We start from the raw sequence: 24072 nt of genomic DNA on the forward strand, positions 1-24072 counted from the left end.
AGTTCAAGTTTGCATTACAGTATTCCATCTATTTTAATGTCACATGGAAAAACATGGAAACATGGCAAACAAATGGAAATATTCACAGCATGTGTCATTTTAACAATTGTATAATTGTGCAATAATAGATTTGGTTAGTAAACATTGTGGAACAGTTATTTATCCAGAATGAGTCTGGAGCACATGTTTTCACAGTGTTGCTGTAATAACTGGGCATTGATTTGAATCCAATATGACCGTACAGTGTGTGTAGTCTTCACAGTCTAACAGTAATATTCGTAAAGGGATCTGAATCCAGCATTAATCTGTCGTGTGTAATTTTACAGTCTTACAGTAATAGTTGTGGAGGGATTTGAATCCAGTATGACTATACGGTGTGTGTAATTTTACAGTCTGACAGCAATAATTTCTAAGCCATTTTTTGGAATTTGTAAAGATGACATGCTTTATCCTGACCAAGTGGCCATTCAAATCTCAACAAATGGGATTATGCAACCTATTCTTAGTAAACTAGCCCAGCTTCAATAAAGCAATAAGTTATGAACCTGTAAATAATGTGTAGTCTATCTGGACTACACACATCATTATCTTTTCCTCAGTGGTCAGTCTACTTCTAGGGAACCCTGCTGACCGAACATTAATATTTTAGAGCCCTAATGTTGCTGCTTGGGAAATAAAAGCCCTACCAGCATCATTACACTCCGTCACGACCATTAGTCTAGACACAAAGCCTCTCACAGGCCAAGGAGATGTGCAGAAAACAAATGAGTGTGTCAGGCTGCTCTGAAAGCAGCATCCTTACACGCTACACTTTTACTTGGATTTGATAAGAATGAATGGCTCTTGCTGAAGACACTGCAAGCATCACAGTTTAAAGTGGTGGGTCTATCAAAAAATCTTTGGCCCAAAGTCAGTCAATCACCCAAAACTTATTATTTAGAAATGTATGCCTAAATCATCACACTCTTGCCTCAAATTGCAAATACACTTGCCCTGGTGGTTTCTGACACTGCATGACACACTGCTATTTGTTGTGAAGTGATTTTAATTACAATATGAGAATATATTGATCTATGTATTTATGTTAGTCCATGTGAATAGATAATAGCGTGCCAGAAACCACATAAGAAAGAGATTATTCAAACAAAATGTATACAAACTTTCAGTGTCAGTTAAAGTTTAGACATACCTCTACATGCAGGGGCTGTCTAAAATAATAGCGAAGATGTCAAAAGTACAAAACACAAATGGAATTATATAGTGGACCATCTTCTTCACTTAATGAGGAGCCTCCTGGGATGCTTTTCCAGCCTTTGGTTATTTTTTACCCAATTTTCCATAGCCAATTGCCCATACTAACTACCCATTCCTTAGTATTATCCCCCCATCAGATGTAATGATCTCAACACTGGGAAGATGAGGACTGACACATGCCTCCTCTGACAGATGCAAAACCAGCCATCACTCAGAGAAAGGAACCGGCTACCCAGCTGTGATGCATGGGCTACAGAGAGCCGTCTATCCACCCAGAGAGAGCAAAGCCTCTCCATCTTCAGTTGCAGGCAGCATGACCCGGAATTTGAACCAGTGATCCTCGGGTCAAGCGGCTTTGTCCACTGGACCGCTCTGAGCCTTTAAGTGTAATGCTTTTTGCATTTAAATCTTTGGTTGTGGAAATAAATGAATAACTTCCCTGTGTCAATGTAAGCATTTACATCAAAAGGTCATTACAGTTCTGAAAAACATCTGACTGTTTCTGTAAATAATGACCTAAAACCTAGATTCTACTCAGACTCCTAATATAAAACACAGGTGCTTGAAAGGAGGCCCATTTACCTTGCAGCTGAGTAGGCTCTGGGCTGAAGCTTCGGTAAATGTTCTGTAATAAAAGAGAGAAAAGAGCACAGATGGTGATCGATCCATATAGATATACATTTAACATTTCTTAGGCTTAGGCCTAAGAAATGTTCTAACTCAGATAGAGTTTCTGAAAGCAAGTCTGAAAGCAGATGGAGACAGTACATGACCTTTGTTCCATTTAAACTCCTTTTGTAGGTTGGATCCACTGCTGAATGTATTTCATATTCACAGGTTCAGAAAAGCATGTATTAGAAAGTCTCCAGTGTCCTCGCCTTGTGAGATGAACAGTGTTTTTGGCTGACTTTACTTAAGGGATGAAGGTGGAATTTTTTGGCCAAATTTATTCTCAGATGTTAGTCAGATGGGGCTGAACGAAACTGAGGAGAAGGTCAATCGCAATATTTTGTGCTTTCTGACAGTATTGTTTGGATTTTTCCAAATCCTGGTATTAATTGATATTTCTTTTTATTTAATGTATTATTAAAATAAGTGAGCATAACATAAGCCAAAAACTAGTTTAAGAGGCAGGAAGTGGACATACAGTGCTTTGAAAGGTATTTGCAGACCTCCTGATTTTCTCTATTTTTGCATATTTGTCCCACAGATCCTTATACAAAATGTAATGAGAGATCAGGAGGACATGAGGAAGCACAACTAATTTCTAACATATTTATAAACATATAATATCATTATTAAATGATCAGTTTTTTCATTTATTGCTCTGAAAAAGTAAACCCTCCTTTAAATAACTGGAGATAAGTAGAAAGTTTACCCTAGCCTTTGAGCATGAACTGCCCGCTTAAAGTCCGGCCAGGGCATCTCAATGGGGTCAGGACTGTCAGACCACTGTCAGACCACTCCACACTTGGTTTCACATCACACTACCACCACCATGTTTCACTGCTGGTATAATGTTCTTATTGTTAAATGCTGTGTTAGCTGTATGGCATGCCTAACAGGATCTCAGTCTCCCAAAATGTTCCACTTTCATGTCAAAATACCCAAACTAGCACTAGCAGGTTCAAAACCTAGCAACACAAAATTGCAGTTAACAAAAATATAGCCATACGGGCTAATGAGATAACACTAGGGCTAACACTGGTGCTAACTGGTGTAGCAGTAGATGGTAAGACTAGACTTATTACATTGATTTGTATTCACAATTTGCGGTCATCTAATAAACAGCATCAATTACACTGTATGTAATGAAATGTGCAGTTGGTCAGTGTTCCTTTAAGCACTGATGATATCCATAATCACAAAATGTATCACAAATGTATCACAATTTTGAGAAAATATCATCATATTGGCCATCCCTACTGTCTACAATCACAGACATATGATAAAAGAACTAAACTGACCAGTCACAGTCAGATAAGAAATTGTTTGCAAACACACACTCCTAATCAACATGCCAGTAAATAAGGCAGTCCATGTAATATTCTGATGTATTTTATGAACATACCATTGAGTGTAGCTCTATTTTGACAAGCAAAAACTACAGGCCGTGACTGGTTGTTATGCATGTCAGTCAAAGGACCCCGTTCTGTCAAAGTAGGCCATTTTTCTTTAAGCCAAGTGACAAAACCCACCACACTCCCTGACAACAGAGACCTGAAAGACTAATGGGTTCCGTTATCATTCAAACATCCAAAGAACATCTATGATTGGCCAGGCTGCACGGCACACGGCACATTCAACAATCCGTTAGAGGCTCATTTGCATACCGACATCAGTATTATGAAAGATAATGTTGTATTAATGATTAAAAAATGTTACTGTGCCAGTCCACAGTGAGGGATGTGTAGAGCTCTACGGTATAGAATGCAGGCGCTATGTATTATAAATTCACTTTCAACAACTTTACAATATGCTTATTAATTGTAATTAGGTTTTATCAGTCAGCGGTAGGTGGGAGTCTGTTTACTCCCCCATGCTTCAAGATCAATCTAAACTATGCCATATGCAAGTGCTGAGGGTCTCCAACATCACCAATGAATTACAATTAAGGATTAAATATTCTGAGCAGCTGTTGTAAATCAAGGATCCTCTTCACTGAAAGCGAGTCCAATAAATAGCACATGGCGTTTCGTCACCCATCATGGCTGCTTCCCCTTCAGCAGTGGCATTCAATTTAAAGGAATAGTTTGGTAAAAAAATCTGATTTCCACAGTGCCCCCTACCCCAAATGCAGTCAATCAGTCAACACGTTTGGTGGTCTTATACCAGGTTGCTTGGAATTGTTATGGATCTCTTGCCATGTCAGATTCACCATGATTTCCCCTCCAGCCTGCATTCACACAGAGTTCCTTTCAGATTAATTACTTTAACATTCACAGTTAAAGGCTACATGTTGGTGCTTTTCTCTGAGCGCGTTGGCTGCCCGGCAATGCTGCATTGGCAGCAATTGCGGTGCAAAAGCAGGTGGTGCTTGTCTTTGCATATATCGGAGGAGACAGGTGTTATGGCTTTACCCTCCTAGTTTTGGGAGCATTGCTAGTGCTAGGGGGAGATACAAAGGGGTGGGTTAATTGGCAGTACCAAATTGGAAAAAATTTGAAGTAAAAAATGTAAAGTAAAAATAAAGAAAGAAAGAGCACACTTGCAAAAGAGGCTTCCATCATACAGTGTCAGACCACATCAGCAAGCCTATTAGAAATTACTGAACAACTAGATACATTTGATATGATGCCAAATGAATCCTTCAACAACAACAACAACAACAACGTCAGAAAGATCTCTCATTAAATGATCATAATGATGAATATTTCAACAAGAGCTATGGAGCCACACTGGCCAGTTGCTGCCATTTAATGATCATCATGATGGCCTAAAATACCGTTTAAAAAAAAAAAAAAAAAAAAAAGACCTCATGCCTAAAAATAGTGGAGGATGCAGTAGACTTTTTCTGCAATGCCATCTGGTCTTAAAAATGCAGCACAGTCCTTGACTATGCACAAATAATGCCACTTACTGCCAAGTTTGGTGTGTTATAGAGCTGAGGCACATTTACACTAAGGTGCAGATGATATAACCTTGTTGATGCGGGCTTGCTGCAGAATTGCTATTTAAACAATGATCTATCCTGTGTGCTACAGTAACAAGTAGGCCAGTATCAAATATATGTGCAAATATGCGTTCACTTTCAACAGAAAGTTCATTCCCCAGAGTCTCCTGATGAATTCACGAGAGCTGATGTTGGCTTCATTTACTAGGGAGACAGTCATGTATGATTTAAATATGATTATACTGCCACCTAGTGGACACTTGTAAAAGTCTTCAGGTATGACTTAACCCCTGAGTAGTCTTAACATTCTGCGTCCTACTCTAAGAGAATATATGTACCCTGGTGTATACAGCTTTAATGGAACTTTGGTGTGTGTTACAGTCTCTCATTAGGGTTGAATATTAATAACACTCTAAATGTAGGTATTGTGATATAAACTGAGGTGTGAGCTACAGTCTCTCATTAGGGTTGAATATTAATAACACTCTAAATGTAGGTATTGTGATATAAACTGAGGTGTGTGTTACAGTCTCTCATTAGGGTTGAACATTAATAACACTCTAAATGTAGGTATTGTGATATAAACTGAGGTGTGTGTTACAGTCTCTCATTAGGGTTGAACATTAATAACACTCTAAATGTAGGTATTGTGATATACACTGAGGCGTGACACAACACTATCCAACATCACATCAGTAGCTACATTATGCGAGAGCATCATGCGAGAGCGGTTCGTTGTAAAACATTTGAAGAGCAATAAATAAATAAATGAAATCCTTGCTTGCTTCCATACTCTAACTCTAAATGAGGAAGGCTGACTGACCAATGACAAGGCTGAGTGGAGGTGAGCAGGATTTGAAGGCTTGGAGCAGATCCAGCAGGCAAACATTGGTGTCCCTCACAAATCTGTTGTAATCTGCTGAACCCTCGCGGCTGCACAGCTCCTGCAGGCGTCTTTTCTCTGTGCTGTCCTGCGTCCACTCCACAAGTGCCCGCACAAACGCCTGAAAATAATATACAAACAAAACTGACCACTCTGCCCAGATAATAGCAAATATATGTGCAGTATGATTGTACAAAACCTAATTACTCACCTTTTTAAATGACCATATATTAATTTAGCCCCCCCCCCCCAAAAAAAAACAACTTGCCTTACCCTTCCATCACTTTAAAGTAGAGTTAAAGTACAAACCTCATCTCTAGTGAAGCTCACATTCTATTCCAGCACACTATTCCGATGTCAGTCAACATGTTAACAACACGTCTATTACAATTATATCTATACTGCAAAAAGACTATATAGCCTCTCTGTTGCACAAAAACCTGCATCTCCATTTTAGTTGTTTTCACTGTTTGACATCTGGCAGTTGTTCTTTCTAATTCATAATTTCATAATGAATAGACCAATAGAAATGCTTCCATAAATCTTTTTACATTGATCTCCACTGAAGTTTTTTTTCCTTCTACTGTGAAGTTGCACTTTTGGAGATGCAAGGTTTTTGACAGAGACTGAGCTATCTAATGCTATCTAATAGTTCACTTATGAGACTAAATGCTTATGAGAATAACTACAGTCAGTTTGAATACTTTTACTGCACCATCATTCATTTTACTTGTTTTATGTGATACAACTTGAAGAAAGTACAACATCACTTCATTTACAAAAAAAAACAAATATATATCTTCAAATTCTTGCAACAATCTCACAATTCAAAAAGACATATGAAACATTCCTAATGATTAGGTTTAGAATTTTACCTTTTTTGGTACGCTTCTTATCTCTAAGCACCAGGTTAGAAGATACTGCAGAGTACATTTGTGTGGGATGTAGGAGGGAACCTGAGCACCTGTTGATGCACAAAAACACACAAATACTTCATTTTAACTCTTTAATGCTCAGACCATAACTTTGAGAAAGACATGAGGGGTGAAAAAGTGCAAGTGCGAGTAACATGACAGGGCCTTAGAGCTCTGCTGAACCAAGTAATCCCAAGTCAAACTGAACCTTGACCTCAGAATGGGAAATCTTAATAATTCTGAACATGTGAATAGTTATACCTCCTGTATGAAAGGTCAGAACTCAGCACAGCTATTGATACTGTAGGTGAGATGGTAACCTTGGTGACTGCAACACTAGTATGACGGTATGACCTTAAAGCACACAGGAAGCTCCAATTCTCAATGCTAAACTATTTCACGGTGACAAACGTAGACATGCATCTCACACACTACACGCTACTTAAACTGGTGCACTGTTACAGAAACACCTTCTTTAGTTACACTATATTGCCAAAAGTATTTGCTCGCCTGCCTTTGCACGCATATGAACTTGAGTGACATCCCATTCTTAATCCATAAGATTTATTTTGATGTCTGGCCACCCTTTACAGCTATGACAGCTACAACTCTTCTGGGAAGGCTTTAGGTTTAGGAGTGTGTTTGTAGACATTTGTAGGGTCAGACACTGATGTTGGACGAGAAGGCCTGGCTCGCAGTCTCCGCTCCAATTCATCCCAAAGGTGTTCTATCGGGTTGAGGTCAGGACTTTGTGCAGGCCAGGCAAGTTCTTCTACACCAACCTTGATCACCTATGTCTTTATGGACTTTGCTTTGTGCATGCTGGAACAGGAAGGGGCCATCCCCAAACTGTTCCCACAAAGTTGGGAGCGTGAAATTAGCCAAAATCTCTTGGTATGTTGAAGCATTAAGATTTCCTTTCAATGGAACTAAGGGACCGAACCAAACTCCTGAAAACAACCCCACACCATAATCCCCCCTCCACCAAACTTTACACTTGGCACAATGCAGTTAGACAATGCAACCACCAAACCCAGACTCGTCCATCAGATTGCCAGACAGAGAAGCGCGATTAGTGACTCCAGAGCTCTAGAGCCCAGTAGCGGCTGCTTTACACCACTGCATTCAACACTTTGCTTTGCACTTGGTGATTTAAGGCTTGGTTGCAGCTGCTTGGCCATGGAAATGAAGCTCTCTATGCACTGTTCTTTAGCTAATCTGAAGGCCACATGAAGTTTAGAGGTCCGTAGCGACTGACTCTGCAGAAAGCTGACCCCGCGCAGTCATTTTACGTGGTCTACTACTTCGTGGCTGAGTTGCTGGTGTTCCCATTTGCTTCCACTTTGTTAGAAAACCACTGACAGTTGTGGAATATTTAGTAGCAAGGACATTTCATGACTGGACTTGTCGCACAGGTGGCATCCTATCATGGTACCATGCTGGAATTCACTGAGCTCCTGAGAGCGACCCATTCTTTCACAAATGTTTGTAGAAGCAGTCTGCATGCCTAGGTGCTTGGTTTTATACACCTGTGGCCATGGAATTAATTAGAACACCTGAATTTAATGATTTGTATGGATGGCTGAGTGAATATGCCTTCAAAAAGGTTCCAGCACCTTTCTTCTTGGTGTCTTTGCGCAGCTGGAGATGAATACAATGACTCCTTTGGTCTTTTAACCCAAGTCTCCAAAGCAGTTCCTCCACTTCTGTGGCTCTGTTAGGGCAGAGCACATCAAAGGCGTCGCCCGGCTGGTAAGGCATGTCCTGATCCTGAAGAGAGACAAGATAACTCAGAGGCCATCAAATCTGTTTTATCAGCAAGTAATGATTACAAGTTCTCTTTATCTCAGCTTTTGATAAACTACATCTCAATACAGTATCTTGTGTATATTATCAACATTATTAAAATCTCGAAAAATGGTGTAATTCATTAAATGTCCATTGTGTGAAAATGTTTCATTCTGAACATGTGTTCTCTGAGCTGCAGAAATTGCAAAAGTACTGGATGGAGCACCATCATTCCACAGAACACAGGTCCACTGCTCCACAGCTCAATGCTGGGGGGCTTCATATCCATCTAGCCTACACCTGGCATTAGGCATGGTACCAATAGTGTGATGTTTAACTGCTATTCTACTGGCAGTACTTCTCTACAGGGACAAGACAAGCTGTGTGTGTCAGCAACAGGTACATCTTAAAGTAGTTGAATACATTCATTAGAAGGGGTGTCCACAAATATTTGGACATACAGCGTACCTGTAAATTCTAGGCGTTTTAGCTAAACAGCAACAATACACACAGCCCGATGTCTGAGAAACTAGACATTGCATCACCTTTTTCAAAGAAAGACATTAGCACATTGTGGTTAAATCATTCTAGTAGAACAGTGACTAAGATATGAGAAATTTCTCTGAATAATAAAAGACAACTGGGCCACTGACTGACTGACTTTCAGCTCTACATACCGCCTCTTTTAGACCAATAACCTGTCCTAATAAACCTACTTATGAACAGTGGCGGTGTTTGCTTTGACCTTGCAGGTTTACTCAGTACTAACTGTGCTAGCTAACATCTCTGAAGAACATCAGGCCCTATCCAAGGAAGACCGTAGTAAAAACATACTGTGATTTGCCCTGTGGGAAATTCCACACGGTGGAACACACTTAAGTTGTTTAAGACCTTGTCCCTCCCTGGAAATGGAAATTCTGATTGTGATTCTGATTGAAATTCTGACCATCTCCCTGTTTCTGCCTATACGTCTGTGTCACTTGGGTTTAGGGAGAGTGGTCTTATTTAATAAGCAGCTGCACTCAATTAAAACGCAGCAGCACGTCACCATTGAGAACATGGATTTGATATTCACTGGTGGGCCAGATCTAGCCCACAGGCTGTACGTCTGACACCACTGGCTATTAAGCAGGAGAGTGTGAGGTACAGACTTTAAAGTACTTTATGTCGTTGGGGTAGAAAAGGACACACAAAGTAAAATAAAAGTAACAGAGTGTGAATTACACACAAACTTACACAAAATTTCACTGTAATGTCAACTGTTTAAGCAGGAAAGTAAATCTGAAACATCTAGGCAGTAAAAAAAACACAGTAATATTCATTGCTTTTCTTAACAATCCAGATTCAGTTTTGGTCCTAGGCTTTTCAAGTGCTTTTGTACTGTGTGTTTTCCCTATATAACTACCCACAACCTTTCTGATTTAAAAAGAGATCTTAAAATGGTCATGTAAAAATGATTTAGGACCGTTTTTGGTTCATACAACCGTATACTACGGACCTACTATGTGGACCTACCACAGAAAAAAGGACCCTTTAAGGATGTGACATTACCATGAAATGTAGTTTGACCGCCTTTTACTCCATACCATACTTTTTATATTATTAATTTAATCAGATTAATAGCAAGAACATGTTGAGTACATTAGTTAAACTGGAAGCCCTAAACTGGATATTCAAAATAATTTCCTGGAACTTTTGTTGTTTGTGAGCACATGCTCACAAGTTAAAACCTGGATCTTAAAAGGACTACAAAAAGAAAGCATAACCGCAAACTGTGTTTAAGTTCAAGACAATAAAGGCAGGCTGTGGGACTTAAAAAATAGAGTGAAACATTTCATATCGCTTTTTAAGTGGAGTGTGTCTGAAGTGTCTCGCTGCAGTGTCAGGAATGCGAACATACTGAGATATCCAGCTCCAGTAATATGGTACTTTTCACCGCATCACCTCGAGTTAAATGAAGCGCTCTTGAAACAGACACTTCATGAAAGCCTTCCTTCACCACATGGACACTCTCCTGTGGGACAAGCAGAGGCAAGCTGTTCAGCACAACGACAAGTGTTCTAATATTCACTTTATATTATCATCTAATGCTAAGTTCCCTTAAACCATCCAAATCTTGCCTTATCTTTGGCCATTAAAGCAACAATTTGGCAAAAAGAAATTTATTCAAATGTAGTTGATCAGCCAAGACCTCTCTGCTCTTTAGTTTTGCACTAGAGCTACAAATCTGACAAACACATGCTTCTGGCGCTGTGTGGAGCTGTTAAAGAGTCGATATCATTGAAAACTGAACTTGCCTCAGTTTTTGAACTCAAAGAGTTTTGTGCCGTCTTTAAACATTGTGTTTAATTATGTACTGTTCACTTAATCCATACAGTCCATATCACTGCTGTCCAATGAAAAACTTGCATCTCCATTTTGGTCTGTTTTCAGTTTTCTCCACGGTTTGAACCCTGTAGCTGCTCTAAACACTGTGTAAATAATTATGAATGAATACACTAATAGAAATACTCTAAATGACTTGGAATAAATTAATTTAAACTTATTTTACATTGACTTCCATTCAAAGTTAAGAACATTTTTGCCTTCTCCTGTAAACTCAACATTTTCTAGAGTTTTCATTAGACATAATAAGGAACCTAAGCTGAAAAAGACATGCTTACATATACAGTGTCTGTCTATTTCAGTCATCTCTAATCGCTTGCATAAGTGATTTCTTACATATATGTAACACCCTGCTATCTATAAACATGAACATTTGTCCAATTTAATTGATGTTATAAAACAAAGAAATATGTATTATGTGCCGTTTTACTTAATATATGATTAATTCATTAACTAAAATGAAGACACACTGATTAGTATTAACATAATAAAACATAGCCTCATAGCACCAGTGTGAAAGTAAAGAATCAAACATGTCTTCACTGATCACCGATGTTTGGAATATACTAGATAAACTTGTTTTTGCCTAAAGTTTTGCTTTAATGATGTAACAGCGAGCATCCTACCTCTTCAACAGGGACGTCTTCCAGACACACTTCTAGGTATGCTGGCGGCAGTGCAGGGACATTGAGAGAAGACTGAGACAGAGGCGGTACAGACCGAATCAAAGACACCTCCAAAGGGGCTCCGGAGGGTTTTGCTGTTTCACTCTCGGACACAGAGGTTTCTGCTTTTTCCTTTTGAGTCTCGACATCACTGAGCTTCAAAAGATGAAGGCTGACCACAGAGGAGTCTAGTTTTTCTTGGATTTCTGCACCTTGTTGAATGTTTTTCTTAGTAACATCATCTCGGGCAGTGTTCTCCTGATTTGAGTCAGACATCCTGGAAAATGTTTTCTTTAGCGCTTCCCAAAGTCCTTCAATCCACGGATCCACCACTACCTCCAGCCTGAAAAGAAACAAGCAAACCAAATCATGCTTAAAAGAAATCACCTATAAATTTCATTTAGAACATTACAGTACATAATCTTATATTTAACATTATACATAACATCAGACATAGCAGTTGTTCCCGTCTCTGGTCCCAGCACATTTCTGTATTTACCCCTCTCCCAACACACCTGATCCAGCTAATATGCTAATGAACAAGCCCTCCCTAAGGTGTAGCTTATGTGTAAGAGTGGGAAAACTAAATGTGTAGGGCAGTGGGTCCTCCAGCTGGAAATCACCGAGTTACAGTACACACTTACTGGCCACTTTATCAGAAACACTCCACCTAGCTGGTGTACAGTTAGTGACTGGAGCCAAATTTAAGTTAGTCATCCTCTAGTGCTTCATCAGTGTCCAGTATTTGACCACAGAGCTGCTTGTGTGCTCATTTCTGGAAGACAACGGAAGACAAGCGTCCAGACTTTTTTCTGTCCTGGCACCAAAGTGGTGGAACGAGCTTCCCCTGGATGTCCAAACGGCCGAGTCACTTGCTGTCTTCAAACACAGACTAAAGACCCACCTCTTCAGAAAATACTTGGGCGAATAGCAGAGTGTTCACCCTATTAACTTGTGTTTAGTAGTGTCCTAACTGAATTTAAGCCTTTTCAAACTGTCTGACACAGTCGAACGGGCCGCCACTCAAATAATAATGTCTGGCCATTGGTGGTCCTATGCCAGTTCCCTGCCAATGATGAGCAGTGTAGAGGGGGGCTGGTAAACTGTGCAGCAACAGAAGGACTGTAGCCTGTTAATGTACATAAAGTGCATCTATATGGAAGGAGAAATCCACTGATATGGGAATCGCAGGCTGATGCTTTTCCAATATTTTTTCATATACGAACTGTATCTGCGGAGGGCGATGTATAAACATTTCTAAAGGACTAAACCCACCTGGTTCAGCATTACAGACCATGTATTAGTAGAGACTTACAAATGCAGTAAAATGAATAATAATAATATAATAAATGCAAATATCAGCTTCACACACATTGAAACAGCTGTCTGATGCAGGTTACTTTTTAAAGCAAATATCTGTTGATATAGATGGGTTTCTGATATCATTGTTTTTCCATGTTGTTACTTGTTTCTGAAAAACAGCCAGTATGTCCCTAATAAACTGGACACCAAGTATACAGCATGTCCTTACCCAGTACCGTCATCAGCATGACCTGTTGCATAGAAATGTTTTGCACCGAGTTCTTGCAATCGTTTGTCGATGGTCTTTCCACAGTTGCAGAAGTTTGCATAATTTGTGTCTCCCAATGCTGAAAGACACACAAAAACATTAACAGGTATTGATTCCAATCTAACAAACATATGGACAATGACAAAAAGAATGCAAGTTATTAATTAAATCATCTATTGCAGTTAAACAACTGTTCAAATGTAATGTATACACATATTATGATTTTGGGTTTTTTTGTACAGGGCCAGTTTAAATTATGGGCAAGCTGGGCTGACATACCCAAGCATGCAAGGCATAAACATGGGAGAACTGAGTTCATTAACAGATCTCTAGCTAAGGTTAATCAAGTACAAAAGTAATGTAAATTAAGTGATCTATCCAGTGAATCTATTCATTTATTAATTTTATATTAAAAATCTTAAAAGCTACTTACCTAACAGTGCATAGTGTACATGAGAGAAGTGATCACGAGGCAAGGATTTATTCTTGATTTTCCTTACGAACTTCAGTGCCGTGTCCGGAGGCTCACCGTCTCCAGTTGTGGAAACAACAAACACAACAGGGCCGTGTTCTCTGTCCAAGTTATACTACAAAAAGTTTTAAAACCAGGCAGTGAGCTCAACAACCTTCAAGCTATACCTCAATCAGCTAAGCAAAGCACAGCTGCATTAAAAGCCCCAGGCCCAGTGCATCAAACCATCAGAATCCTCCTTCTTTGCTCGCAGAATGCCATACCTTCTCTCCTTTGCTCAAACAGCTGATCTCAGCTAGAAATCCATGCTCAGCCGCCTGCTCAGAGATCTCCTCTGCAATAGACTGCGCCTGACCTCGCTGCGAGCCGTAAAGGATCAGGAACTGAGATGCACCTCCACAAGGCATGATCTGGACCCTGCATACAGAAACAAGACTTCATGTTATTCAGATAAAAGTAGAACAGTAACTTTATAACACACTTATATATGCATACGTACATACAACACATTTTATATATATATATATATATATATATATATATATATATATATATATATATATATATATATATAACTTGGCCAATAACAATATATATATATATATATATATATATACACACACAGTGGGGAAAAAAGTATTTAGTCAGTCACCAATTGTGCAAGTTCTCCTACTTAAAAAGATGAGAGAGGCCTGTAATTGACATCATAGGTAGACCTCAACTATGAGAGACAAAATGAGAAAGAAAAAATCAGAAAATCACATTGTCTGATTTTTAAAGACTTTATTTGCAAATAACGGTGGAAAATAAGTATTTGGTCACCTACAAACAAGCACGATTTCTGTCTGTCACAGACCTGTAACTTCTTTAAGAGGCTTCTCTGTCCTTCACTCATTACCTGTATTAATGGCACCTGTTTGAACTCGTTAACAGTATAAAAGACACCTGCCCACAACCTCAAACAGTCACACGCCAAATGCCACTATGGTGAAGACCAAAGAGCTGTTGAAGGACACCAGAAACAAAATTCCCAGCACCAGGCTGGGAAGACTGAATCTGCAATAGGCAAGCAGCTTGGTGTAAAGAAGTTTACTATGGGAGCAATAATCAGAAAATGGGAGACCTACAAGACCACTGCTAATCTCCCTCAATCAGGGGCTCCACGCAAGATCTCAGCCCGTGGGGTCAAAATGATCACAAGAACGGTGAGCAAAAATCCCAGAACCACACGGGGGGACCTAGTGAATGACCTGCAGAAAGCTGGGACCAACGTTACAAAGGCTACCATCAGTAACACACTACGCCGCCAGGGCCTCAGATCTTGCAGTGCCAGACGTGTTCCCCTGCTTAAGCCAGTACATATCCGGGCGTGTCTGAAGTTTGCTAGAGAGCATTTGGATGTTCCGGAAGAGTATTGGGAGAATGTCTTATGGTCAGATGAAACCAAAGTAGAGCTGTTTGGTACAAACACAACTCGTTGTGTTTGGAGGAGAGTGAATGCTGAGTTGCATCCAAAGAACACCATACCAACTGTGAAGCATGGGGGTGGCAACATCATGCTTTGGGGCCATGTACATGAAAGAATGAATGGGGCCATGTATTGTGAGATTTTGAGTGCAAACCTTCCATCAGCAAGGGCATTGAAGATTAAATGTGGCTGGGTCTTTCAGCATGACAATGATCCCAAGCACACTGCCAGGGCAACAAAGGAGTGTCTTCGTAAGAAGCATTTCAAGGTCCTGGAGTGGCCTAGCCAGTCACCAGATCTCAACCCCATAGAAAACCTTTGGAGGGAGTTGAAAGTCTGTGTTGCCCGCCGACAGCCCCAAAACATCACTGCTCTAGAGGAGATCTGCATGGAGGAATGGGCCAACATACCAGCAACGGTGTGTGCCAACCTTGTGAAGACTTACAGAAAACGTTTGACCTCTGTCATTGCCAACAAAGGATATATAACAAAGTATTGAGATGAACTTTTGTTATTGACCAAATAGTTATTTTCCACCATTATTTGCAAATAAAGTCTTTAAAAATCAGACAATGTGATTTTTCTTTTTTTTTTTCTCATTTTGTCTCTCATAGTTGGTCTACCTATGATGTCAAATACAGGCCTCTCATCTTTTTAAGTGGGAGAACTTGCACAATTGGTGACCGACTAAATAATTTTTTCCCCAGTGTGTGTGTGTGTGTATATGTGATGTTTATACACCAGTCAGCCATAACATTAACACTGTTTCTACACTTGCTGTCCATTATATCAGCTCCACTGTCCATATAGGAGCACTCTGTAGTTCATCTGTTTCTCTGCATACTTTGTTAGCCTTCTTTCATCCTGTTCTTCAATGGTCAGACACAATAGTGCTGTTGGACCAATACAAATGCTATAAAATGGCTTTTTATTTTTTGTGTATTGATAGTTAAGCAATTTATATGTAAAGTTTGAGATTCAAGGTTGTGAAAGTGAGGAGATGCAGTATATAAAATAATAATTGCAATTTTTTTTCCTAAAATAGAGGCCATTACTGTGGCAAAAGAGCAAAAGGCCTTTTTAATACTCATTTTAGAAGAATCCCCAGTTGTCTACAAACAGATTAAAACAGAGCAAAAGAGTAAATACAGCTTGATTCCCTTACCAAGCATGTTTAGTGAGGATAATGTGCATAAATAATATATTTATAATTCAGAAGTTATGATATGGGTGTTTCAGACTACTTTACACACTGGCCCAGGAGGCCATGGTTGCCTAATACACCGTGCTAGACTACATAACACACTATGTCCTCTGGTGGCACGGAGCACCTGAATCCATCCACCTTTCACCTCAAAACCCAGCTAGCTAGCTAACGATCACTGTTTCGGACAGTAGTCTAGTTACAGACTATGACATGCCTGTGACACATGAACACTTTGCCCCTGAAGGATAACTGTACAGGGTAGATATGTCAACAGTGTGCTCCCAAACAACGCAAACTGTAGGCAGCAGTGAAAAACGTGCTAATCACAGAGATATCCACTGCTTACTGCTCACAAAGTCTAATCTTACCTTCATGCTACTGGTCACGATTAAATCATTGCCTAGAAAACAAGGGTGCCGAGGTAGTTTAAAATCAGAATAAAATGTCTTTCATGCCGGAATACAGACTAAAAAAACGATTTACACGTGTTTCAGACTGCGGAAATTATCGATCTATAAATTCAACGGCACGTCAATCACGCCATAGGCGCACTGAGACTATGGTAAATCCCGTTGCTGTGCAGATCGTGTATGAGAGCGTGGAGTTATCGCGATAGTGGAACAGACCATCTACATTCATTTCATGTTCAAGTTTAATAGAACGTTTGTTTTCTAACATTACAAACTGAGTTTTTATTTTAAACAGTATGTTTATGTTTGTGTTAACATTATTTATATCGTATATGTATTTTAAGTATGCAAAAACAGAACAATGAAGGTGACGCTTTCCGCTGCCAGACTGACTTGGTACGGACCGCGCCGCCCTGAGATCCTTCCAGAAGTGGCCGGCAGGACCACGCAGCTTTCGGTCCGAAATATTCGCTAAATTAAATATCTTCTGAAAGCTGTGTGGGTTTAGCTACTGTCTAAGATGTCTACGTTGGGGACGCTCGCCTTTGACGAATATGGAAGGCCGTTTATTATCATTAAAGACCAGGATAAGAAATCCCGACTCACGGGCCTTGATGCTCTGAAGGTAAATGCTAGCTAACACTTTGTTTGAGCTAAAGCCTCTAGCTTTGACGTCTCGTTCTCCTTCTCCTTATTGTGTTTTTGTCCTTCATGAACTACATAAATCTCAACGTTTAGTCCTGTTTGCTGCTCAGTAGCTTTTCTGGATGGTTAATGGGGTCTGTAAGCGAGTTGGCTGGCCGGCATGTCGCCCATGTGCTCGGCCTTGAGCTGTTAACGTTATTTCTATTGAATGAAGGAGGAGGAACCGCAGCCTGGTCCTGCGTTTCTGCAGACTGCTCCTTTGTTGTGATCAATCTGAGAGGCTGTGCATGCTCAACATTTACCTTTAAGTGTCTCTTTAAGTCAATCGTGGCAGCTAGTATAATGTATTGCTCATCTTTGTCTGTGAATCATGCAGCTCAGTTAATGTGGAAGCAAAAGTGTGCCGTTAAATATGTGTTAAATGCTTACAAGCTGTAGCTAATATGTCTTTACTTTTGTTTTTACAGTCACATATCATGGCAGGAAAGGCAGTGGCCAACACCCTTAAGACTTCACTGGGTCCAAATGGTGAGCGACATCAGCTTGGTCACGAGCCTGTGTTCTGTCCAGCCTCATAAATACGACATGTAATGGGGATGCACCAGTATGGGAATTGTGCACTGATGATGGTGGAAGAAGATGATGGCCAATATTTGTGTGCATATCTGTAATGTTGATCTCAGCATTCATAAAATTAAGGAATCTGCACTAATTGCACCTAGATCAGCGTTTCAGAGAAATGTAACATGGATTAGAAGGGGGTTACAAATGCAGTAAAATTAATATGATGCTGATATTTTAGTGCAGTAGTCCAGCCTCTCCTAAACATCTTTCTGATGTAGATATTCGTCAAGTCAAATTTATTTGTATAGCGGTTCTTACAACTGTTGTCATCTCAAAGCAACTTTACGTAATTAGTAATTAGTCAGGAAAAAAAGAAATAATGTAAGAAGACATGGATCAAAGATATTGTATTTAAAGCGGATACAAATATGATCCCAAGACACAACTCTTCCTTTAAAGTTTATGAAAAGCAGGGCTGCAGACTTTGTACCTGTTAAGATGTTGGGAAGTGTGTTAATATTTTCACATGTGCATGTGAACATAGTCCTGACATTAGTCAGAAAAAATTTAACCAATTTAAAGAATTCGAGGCTTTTTAAAAAATATTTTTAAGATTGAATATTACGTCAAGATTCTGTAAAGCAAGCTTGCTGGAGTCCTGTTGCACTGCAAAACAATGAAATTCTGTCCTTCGTATATAAATGTAACCTACAGTCTCAGTTGTTTATAGAAAATTAATTATAAATGTAATGTTCTGAGATGTTGAAGTATATGCTATCAGCAGAGACTAAGTCGGATATGCTGCATTTTCTTGACAACCACAAAGAAGACTGCAGATGTTCTGTGCTGTAAAACGTGGTTTGAGAAAATCCACCACCTAATAAATTTTCTGCAAATCGCAGGGCTTGATAAGATGATGGTGGATAAGGACGGTGAAGTGACTATCACCAACGACGGAGCAACAATCCTCAGCATGATGGATGTAGATCACCAGATTGCCAAGCTTATGGTCGAGCTCTCCAAGTCTCAAGATGATGAAATTGGAGATGGCACCACTGGAGTAGTTGGTGAGGTTACTGTTAACTAGGGCTGTGTCACATACTGTGTTTTGTGGATTCCAAATGTTGATTCCATACAGCTTCACTATGGTTCCTGTAAAATGACATATGTAATTGGAAATTAGGTTGAATTTTGTAAAGAAAAATATCTTTAATGGGCTATTAACAACTATGTATATGTGTAATGTTGTGTTGCAAGTGTAGAAAGTCAGAAAAAAAAATCAGAGGACTCCCTTGTTTCATGTGGTTTATGATCTGATCATCTGTTCTCTTTTAGTCCTTGCTGGAGCTCTTTTAGAGCAGGCTGAGCAGCTGCTGGACAGAGGCATTCACCCTATCCGAATTGCTGATGGATATGACCAGGCTGCTCGGATCGCCATTGAACATCTCGATAAGATCGGTGACAGTTTCCCAGTGGATCCCAACAACACAGAGCCACTTATTCAGACGGCCATGACAACACTTGGTTCTAAAGTGTAAGATATAGTTCCCTCTAATTATAATCAGGTTATTGTAAAATCCCTAAAATGTACAGCTCAATGAAGACAGTAATTGCCATTATGTTGCTAAAGGCCTTGTAATAAATGAACCATATTGCTGAGTCAGTTGTCTCATAGTTAAATAAAGGCCTGAGTTATTTTATATAAAAACAGTTGAAATTGATTTGAAGCTAGTGTTGCATATAGCAACCTTCTTCAGTATAGATACTAGATCATGACACCAAATGGTCTATTGTATGGTCCTACATTGCAAAAAAGCAGTGGCATCATAACCATCATAAACTGAGATCTTTTGTCCCTAGTTTAAAGCTTGAAGGAAGCCTGATGCGTTTCTCTCCTGTGAAACCAGTATAGCTGTATAATTGGTTAAAGGTTTAGCCAAAGTGAGTACTGCTTAACTCTCTAGTATGTATTGTTCTTCAGAATCAATCGATGCCACAGACAGATGGCAGAGATTGCGGTGAATGCCATCCTTACTGTGGCTGACATGGAGAGAAAGGATGTTGATTTTGAACTCATAAAGATGGAAGGCAAAGTTGGAGGTAAACTGGAGGACACTCAGCTTATTAAAGGTGTGATCGTGGACAAAGAGTTCAGCCATCCACAAATGCCCAAGGTATTTTCATTGTGTCTTCTTACAGAATTTATGACTTAAGTAAATGAAAAGCAGTCATGTACACAGTGGTGAAATATAAATGATACAGCAAACTAATACATCAATTTGACTTAGAAACTTAAAATACTGCTTCTCAATTCACTGGTGCAGTGTTCCAAGGCTGTTTAAGTAATCTATGTAACGTGTTGCACTTACAGGTGTTAAAGGACACAAAAATTGCCATCCTCACCTGCCCGTTTGAGCCACCCAAGCCTAAAACCAAGCACAAGCTTGATGTCACCTCTGTTGAAGACTATAAGGCTCTGCAGAAGTACGAGAAGGAGAAGTTCCAGGAGATGATTCAGCAAGTTAGTGGAGTCGTGTTTGTCTCTTGTGCTACATTGTCTTGTGAAGGAATGCTAAAATGTGGATAGTTTTGTTCTAAAGTACGAAGGTTCAGCAGTGAGTTAATTTATTCATTATTTAGTAAATATAGCGACATAACGCACAAAATACTGAAGCACAGCTGCTCACACCCTGCTGTTTTGCTCTAATATAATCCGTAAATCTAGCTCTTGTTCAAACGAGCTAATCCACTGACTGCATATATGACGCATATAATCTGTACTGTCATTGGTCAACTTGGTCATTCAGTTAACGGCGCACAGGAATGCGATCATTAATAACGCAATACTTTGTTACCATTTCAAACAGGTAAAGGAGAATGGTGCCAATCTTGCCATTTGCCAGTGGGGTTTTGATGATGAAGCGAATCACTTGCTGCTGCAGAACGAGCTCCCTGCTGTCCGCTGGGTTGGAGGGCCTGAGATTGAGGTTAGTAAATCTTACTTCTGTATTTTGAATGAACCCTAGTCAGGCTTCCCTCCTTTTGTTGAATCCAAAGAAGGAAAAAAAAAATGTAACAGGAGAAGAAAACTGCATTAAAGATTATTTATTGCTATGTGTGTTTGATGGAGCAGAAAGTGTGCACGTCTTTAGTAAACCATATGTGTAATGGTTATTAACTAATAAAAAGGGAGTGAGACGCTTTGGGTTCTGAAGGTCCAGATTCCTCATCTCTTTGAGTATTTCACTGCTCAAGTGCCAAGTGCAGTTGCTGTGTTTGAGCACTAAAGTCAGGAAGATGTGCTGGACTATTCTCTCCTTTTTTTAGAAACACCTCATATCTGACCCATCTTACAATACAATTGAATGTGCTTTTAACCAGTTCTGTATAATTCCAGCTTATTGCCATTGCCACTGGTGGTCGCATTGTGCCACGATTCTGTGAGTTGACGCCAGAGAAGCTGGGCGCTGCTGGTCTGGTAAGGGAACTCTGCTTTGGTACCACTAAAGACCGTATGCTCATCATTGAGGAGTGCAAGAACTCCAGAGCTGTTACCGTCTTTATCCGTGGAGGAAACAAAATGGTAAATATTTCATTTTTATATTTCATGTTTTATGTTTTATTGTTGTGTCCTTGGGGAATACTTAAACTAGTATATGAAAATGGCAAAATACTGTCTGCCATTTTTGCTATACATCGCATGTATCAAACTATTTTGATCCAAATGAAATGCAGTAGTAGTGCCACATTTTAAAATATGCTGTCAAACGTACTACTGCCATTTTATTCAGTATTTGCTGCAGTGCAAACAATGAAACAGGACTAATTATGCTGTTTAAATGTTGACTTCATCCACAATATGCTGAATTTCTATTTACACTTCCATACCACTGTTTTGTTCATTTTTCTTTAGATTATCGAAGAGGCTAAGAGAGCACTTCATGATGCCCTGTGTGTTATCCGGAACCTGGTTAGGGATAACCGAATCGTTTACGGTGGCGGCGCTTCTGAAATTTCCTGCGCTCTCGCTGTGAACGAGGCAGCTGATAAGGTATCAAAATTTGCAGGCTATTCAACTGATTTCACTTGATAAAAGTGACCTTTTGTAAATCATTGAATAACAATCTTCCTGTGGAACTGTAACACATTTCATTCAATTCAAATTAAGTATGTTGTATTTACATATTTAGGGCTACATATAATTGCATTTAATTTGACATTTCTCTAAAGTTTTTACTCTGTAATTACTCTGCAGTGCCCATCTCTGGAGCAGTATGCCATGAGAGCTTTTGCTGATGCTCTAGAGGTCATTCCCATGGCTTTGGCTGAAAACAGTGGACTGAACCCCATTCAGACGATGACTGAGGTCAGAGCCAAACAAGTGAAGGAAAGCAACCCTGCCCTTGGAATTGACTGCCTACGTCTGTCCACAAACGGTACGTAGTTGAATCAGACTTAATTATTATTTATTTTTTTATCTTTTTTAAACTGATTATTTAAAACCCTAGACAAATTACAATGCAAGAATATTTCTTGTGTGTAGCACATATACTTTCCATTTGGCACTCCTAATGACTCCTAATTCTGTAGGTGTTTTGTTTGATGTTTCTTCCTCATAGTCTTTGGAAATCTCATTTATTTTAAGTCTAAGACCACATTCACATAGAGCGATTTTAGCTATATATGCACATTTTGTATTTTATTGTTTTTGGGGTTTTTTTTTGTTTATTTTTCTTCATAAAAATCTTTTAGGTGGAAACATAGCTACTGCAGTTTTCTGCATGATTAGCAATGACAGCAAGTAATGGCAACATTTTCAAAAATGTTTAATCTTGGCACACACCTTTTAATTGTTAGAAGGCTGTGCTGTGGCCTCCTTTTGGCTTACAAAATAAGCTGGCAGTATTCTTCAAATGAAGGCCTCACAATGTTTTTTGTTTGATGATGCAGTGGTTTAAGTATGTACCGTGCAATGTGCTCCAGCTGCTAAACAGACACAAATCAAATTTTATTTGTCACATACATAGTCATAGACACGCATGACATGGTGGCGTTACTGCACAGAGTGAGCCTTCCAGAATGAGTGCTTTTTAACTTATATGTATGACTGTGTTTAGCAGACCACTGTTGTGTGGAAATAGCTTACTGTGCTGAATCCTGAAACTGGGGTACGTTCTGATTTTTGCAGACATGAAGCAGCAGCATGTGATCGAGACGCTCATTGGAAAGAAACAGCAGATTTCTCTGGCGACCCAAGTGGTGAAGATGATCCTGAAGATAGATGACATCAGAAACCCTGGAGAATCTGAAGACTAGTCTGTGTTTCTCACTCTTTGACGGAATTGGTGTTGTCAACCTTCTCACCGTTATTTATCATTTGATACGCTTCTCAACCACTGTGTAGAGCAGAAATGATCATTAAAATATTGATCTGTTAGACTTTAATTGCTCTCAAGTGTTTTGATTTGAAAGCATTCTCAACTGATCAGCCCTTGTTTGATTAGCCAGAAAGCTGATTGGGTGCACATAATTGATGTTTTAGCTCTTTTTGTACAAACCAAAATATGTTTTAATTTGCATTGGGGTCATTAGTGATGTAAATACGACCACTTCAGTATGGTTACAATTTTACCTCAATTCAGTTTGATCCTTTTTAAAATAATCAATAAACAAATGTAACTGGCTGCACTAGACGATACAGAGAATAATACCAATAAAGGATCTTTGAACTTCCAAGGCAAAAGCGTACTACAAGACAGCTCACGCCACAGTAACAAACCCATCTGACCTACGTTCATTGCAATTTAATTGACTGCACATCTAGGCTGTACATTTGCCTGGATCCATGACTAGAGGTTCTAACTTGCATTATAATTTCATTGTGATAAGGAGAAATCTTTTGGATGTCATCCTGTCAATACGTCTGCTGAATCAGATTGATGAGAGGTTGTAAGCCATATAGCTTATGTTACCCAGAGTTTTCAGTTTATCCAGTGCCTCCACCTATAGCTTCACTCATCATTTTTTTTTTATCAGAAAATCTTCATTACAGATGCACTTTGCAGATTTACAGTTACAGCATACCCTAGGTTATATTGGCTGTGGGTTAGCTGGATAAAGCTGCATCTGCACAGAACACTCCTCTACATGAGAATCAGGTGACTGGCACATCACAACCTTTTTTCCTTTACTGATTCATTCTTAATCTAGGCCGTGATCAAGCAGCTGATCTGT

At 39.5% G+C, this 24072-nt stretch overlaps 2 protein-coding genes across 2 annotated transcripts in view; one reads left to right on the forward strand and one right to left on the reverse strand.

Moving 5' to 3' along the window:
* mtrr (5-methyltetrahydrofolate-homocysteine methyltransferase reductase) overlaps positions 1-16674 on the reverse strand; it is a 39715-nt gene extending 23041 nt beyond the window's left edge. Inside the window, exons 1-10 of the mRNA XM_072688705.1 lie at positions 16588-16674; positions 13808-13961; positions 13506-13659; positions 13034-13151; positions 11464-11845; positions 10353-10466; positions 8281-8434; positions 6626-6714; positions 5691-5871; positions 1837-1879 (exon numbers count right to left, since the gene is read on the reverse strand). Coding sequence (XP_072544806.1) covers positions 1837-1879; positions 5691-5871; positions 6626-6714; positions 8281-8434; positions 10353-10466; positions 11464-11845; positions 13034-13151; positions 13506-13659; positions 13808-13951 — 1379 coding nt within the window. The 5' untranslated portion in view covers positions 13952-13961; positions 16588-16674. The remainder of the gene's footprint in view (positions 1-1836; positions 1880-5690; positions 5872-6625; positions 6715-8280; positions 8435-10352; positions 10467-11463; positions 11846-13033; positions 13152-13505; positions 13660-13807; positions 13962-16587) is intronic.
* A 360-nt stretch (positions 16675-17034) lies between these two features.
* Positions 17035-23283, forward strand: cct5 (chaperonin containing TCP1, subunit 5 (epsilon)). Its single transcript, XM_072688744.1, has 11 exons — positions 17035-17254; positions 17742-17802; positions 18741-18905; positions 19174-19372; positions 19820-20012; positions 20210-20359; positions 20706-20825; positions 21236-21421; positions 21752-21889; positions 22094-22274; positions 23027-23283. The coding sequence occupies exons 1-11, from the start codon at positions 17150-17152 to the stop codon at positions 23152-23154; spliced, it is 1626 nt and encodes a 541-aa protein (XP_072544845.1). The 5' UTR covers positions 17035-17149; the 3' UTR covers positions 23155-23283.
* Positions 23284-24072: the final 789 nt, after the last annotated feature.

Source organism: Salminus brasiliensis, chromosome 1 (genome assembly GCF_030463535.1).
Source record: "Salminus brasiliensis chromosome 1, fSalBra1.hap2, whole genome shotgun sequence".
Lineage (NCBI taxonomy): Eukaryota > Metazoa > Chordata > Actinopteri > Characiformes > Bryconidae > Salminus > Salminus brasiliensis.

What these genes read in the sequence shown, in the direction of transcription:
- cct5 (XM_072688744.1), top strand. Translation starts at nt 17,150, where the DNA reads ATGTCTACGTTGGGGACGCTCGCCTTTGACGAATATGGAAGGCCGTTT. An exon ending in TCCAGGAGATGATTCAGCAA is followed by an intron (nt 20,360 to 20,705) that starts GTTAGTGGAGTC and finishes CATTTCAAACAG; the next exon opens with GTAAAGGAGAATGGTGCCAA. An exon ending in TCCGTGGAGGAAACAAAATG is followed by an intron (nt 21,422 to 21,751) that starts GTAAATATTTCA and finishes ATTTTTCTTTAG; the next exon opens with ATTATCGAAGAGGCTAAGAG.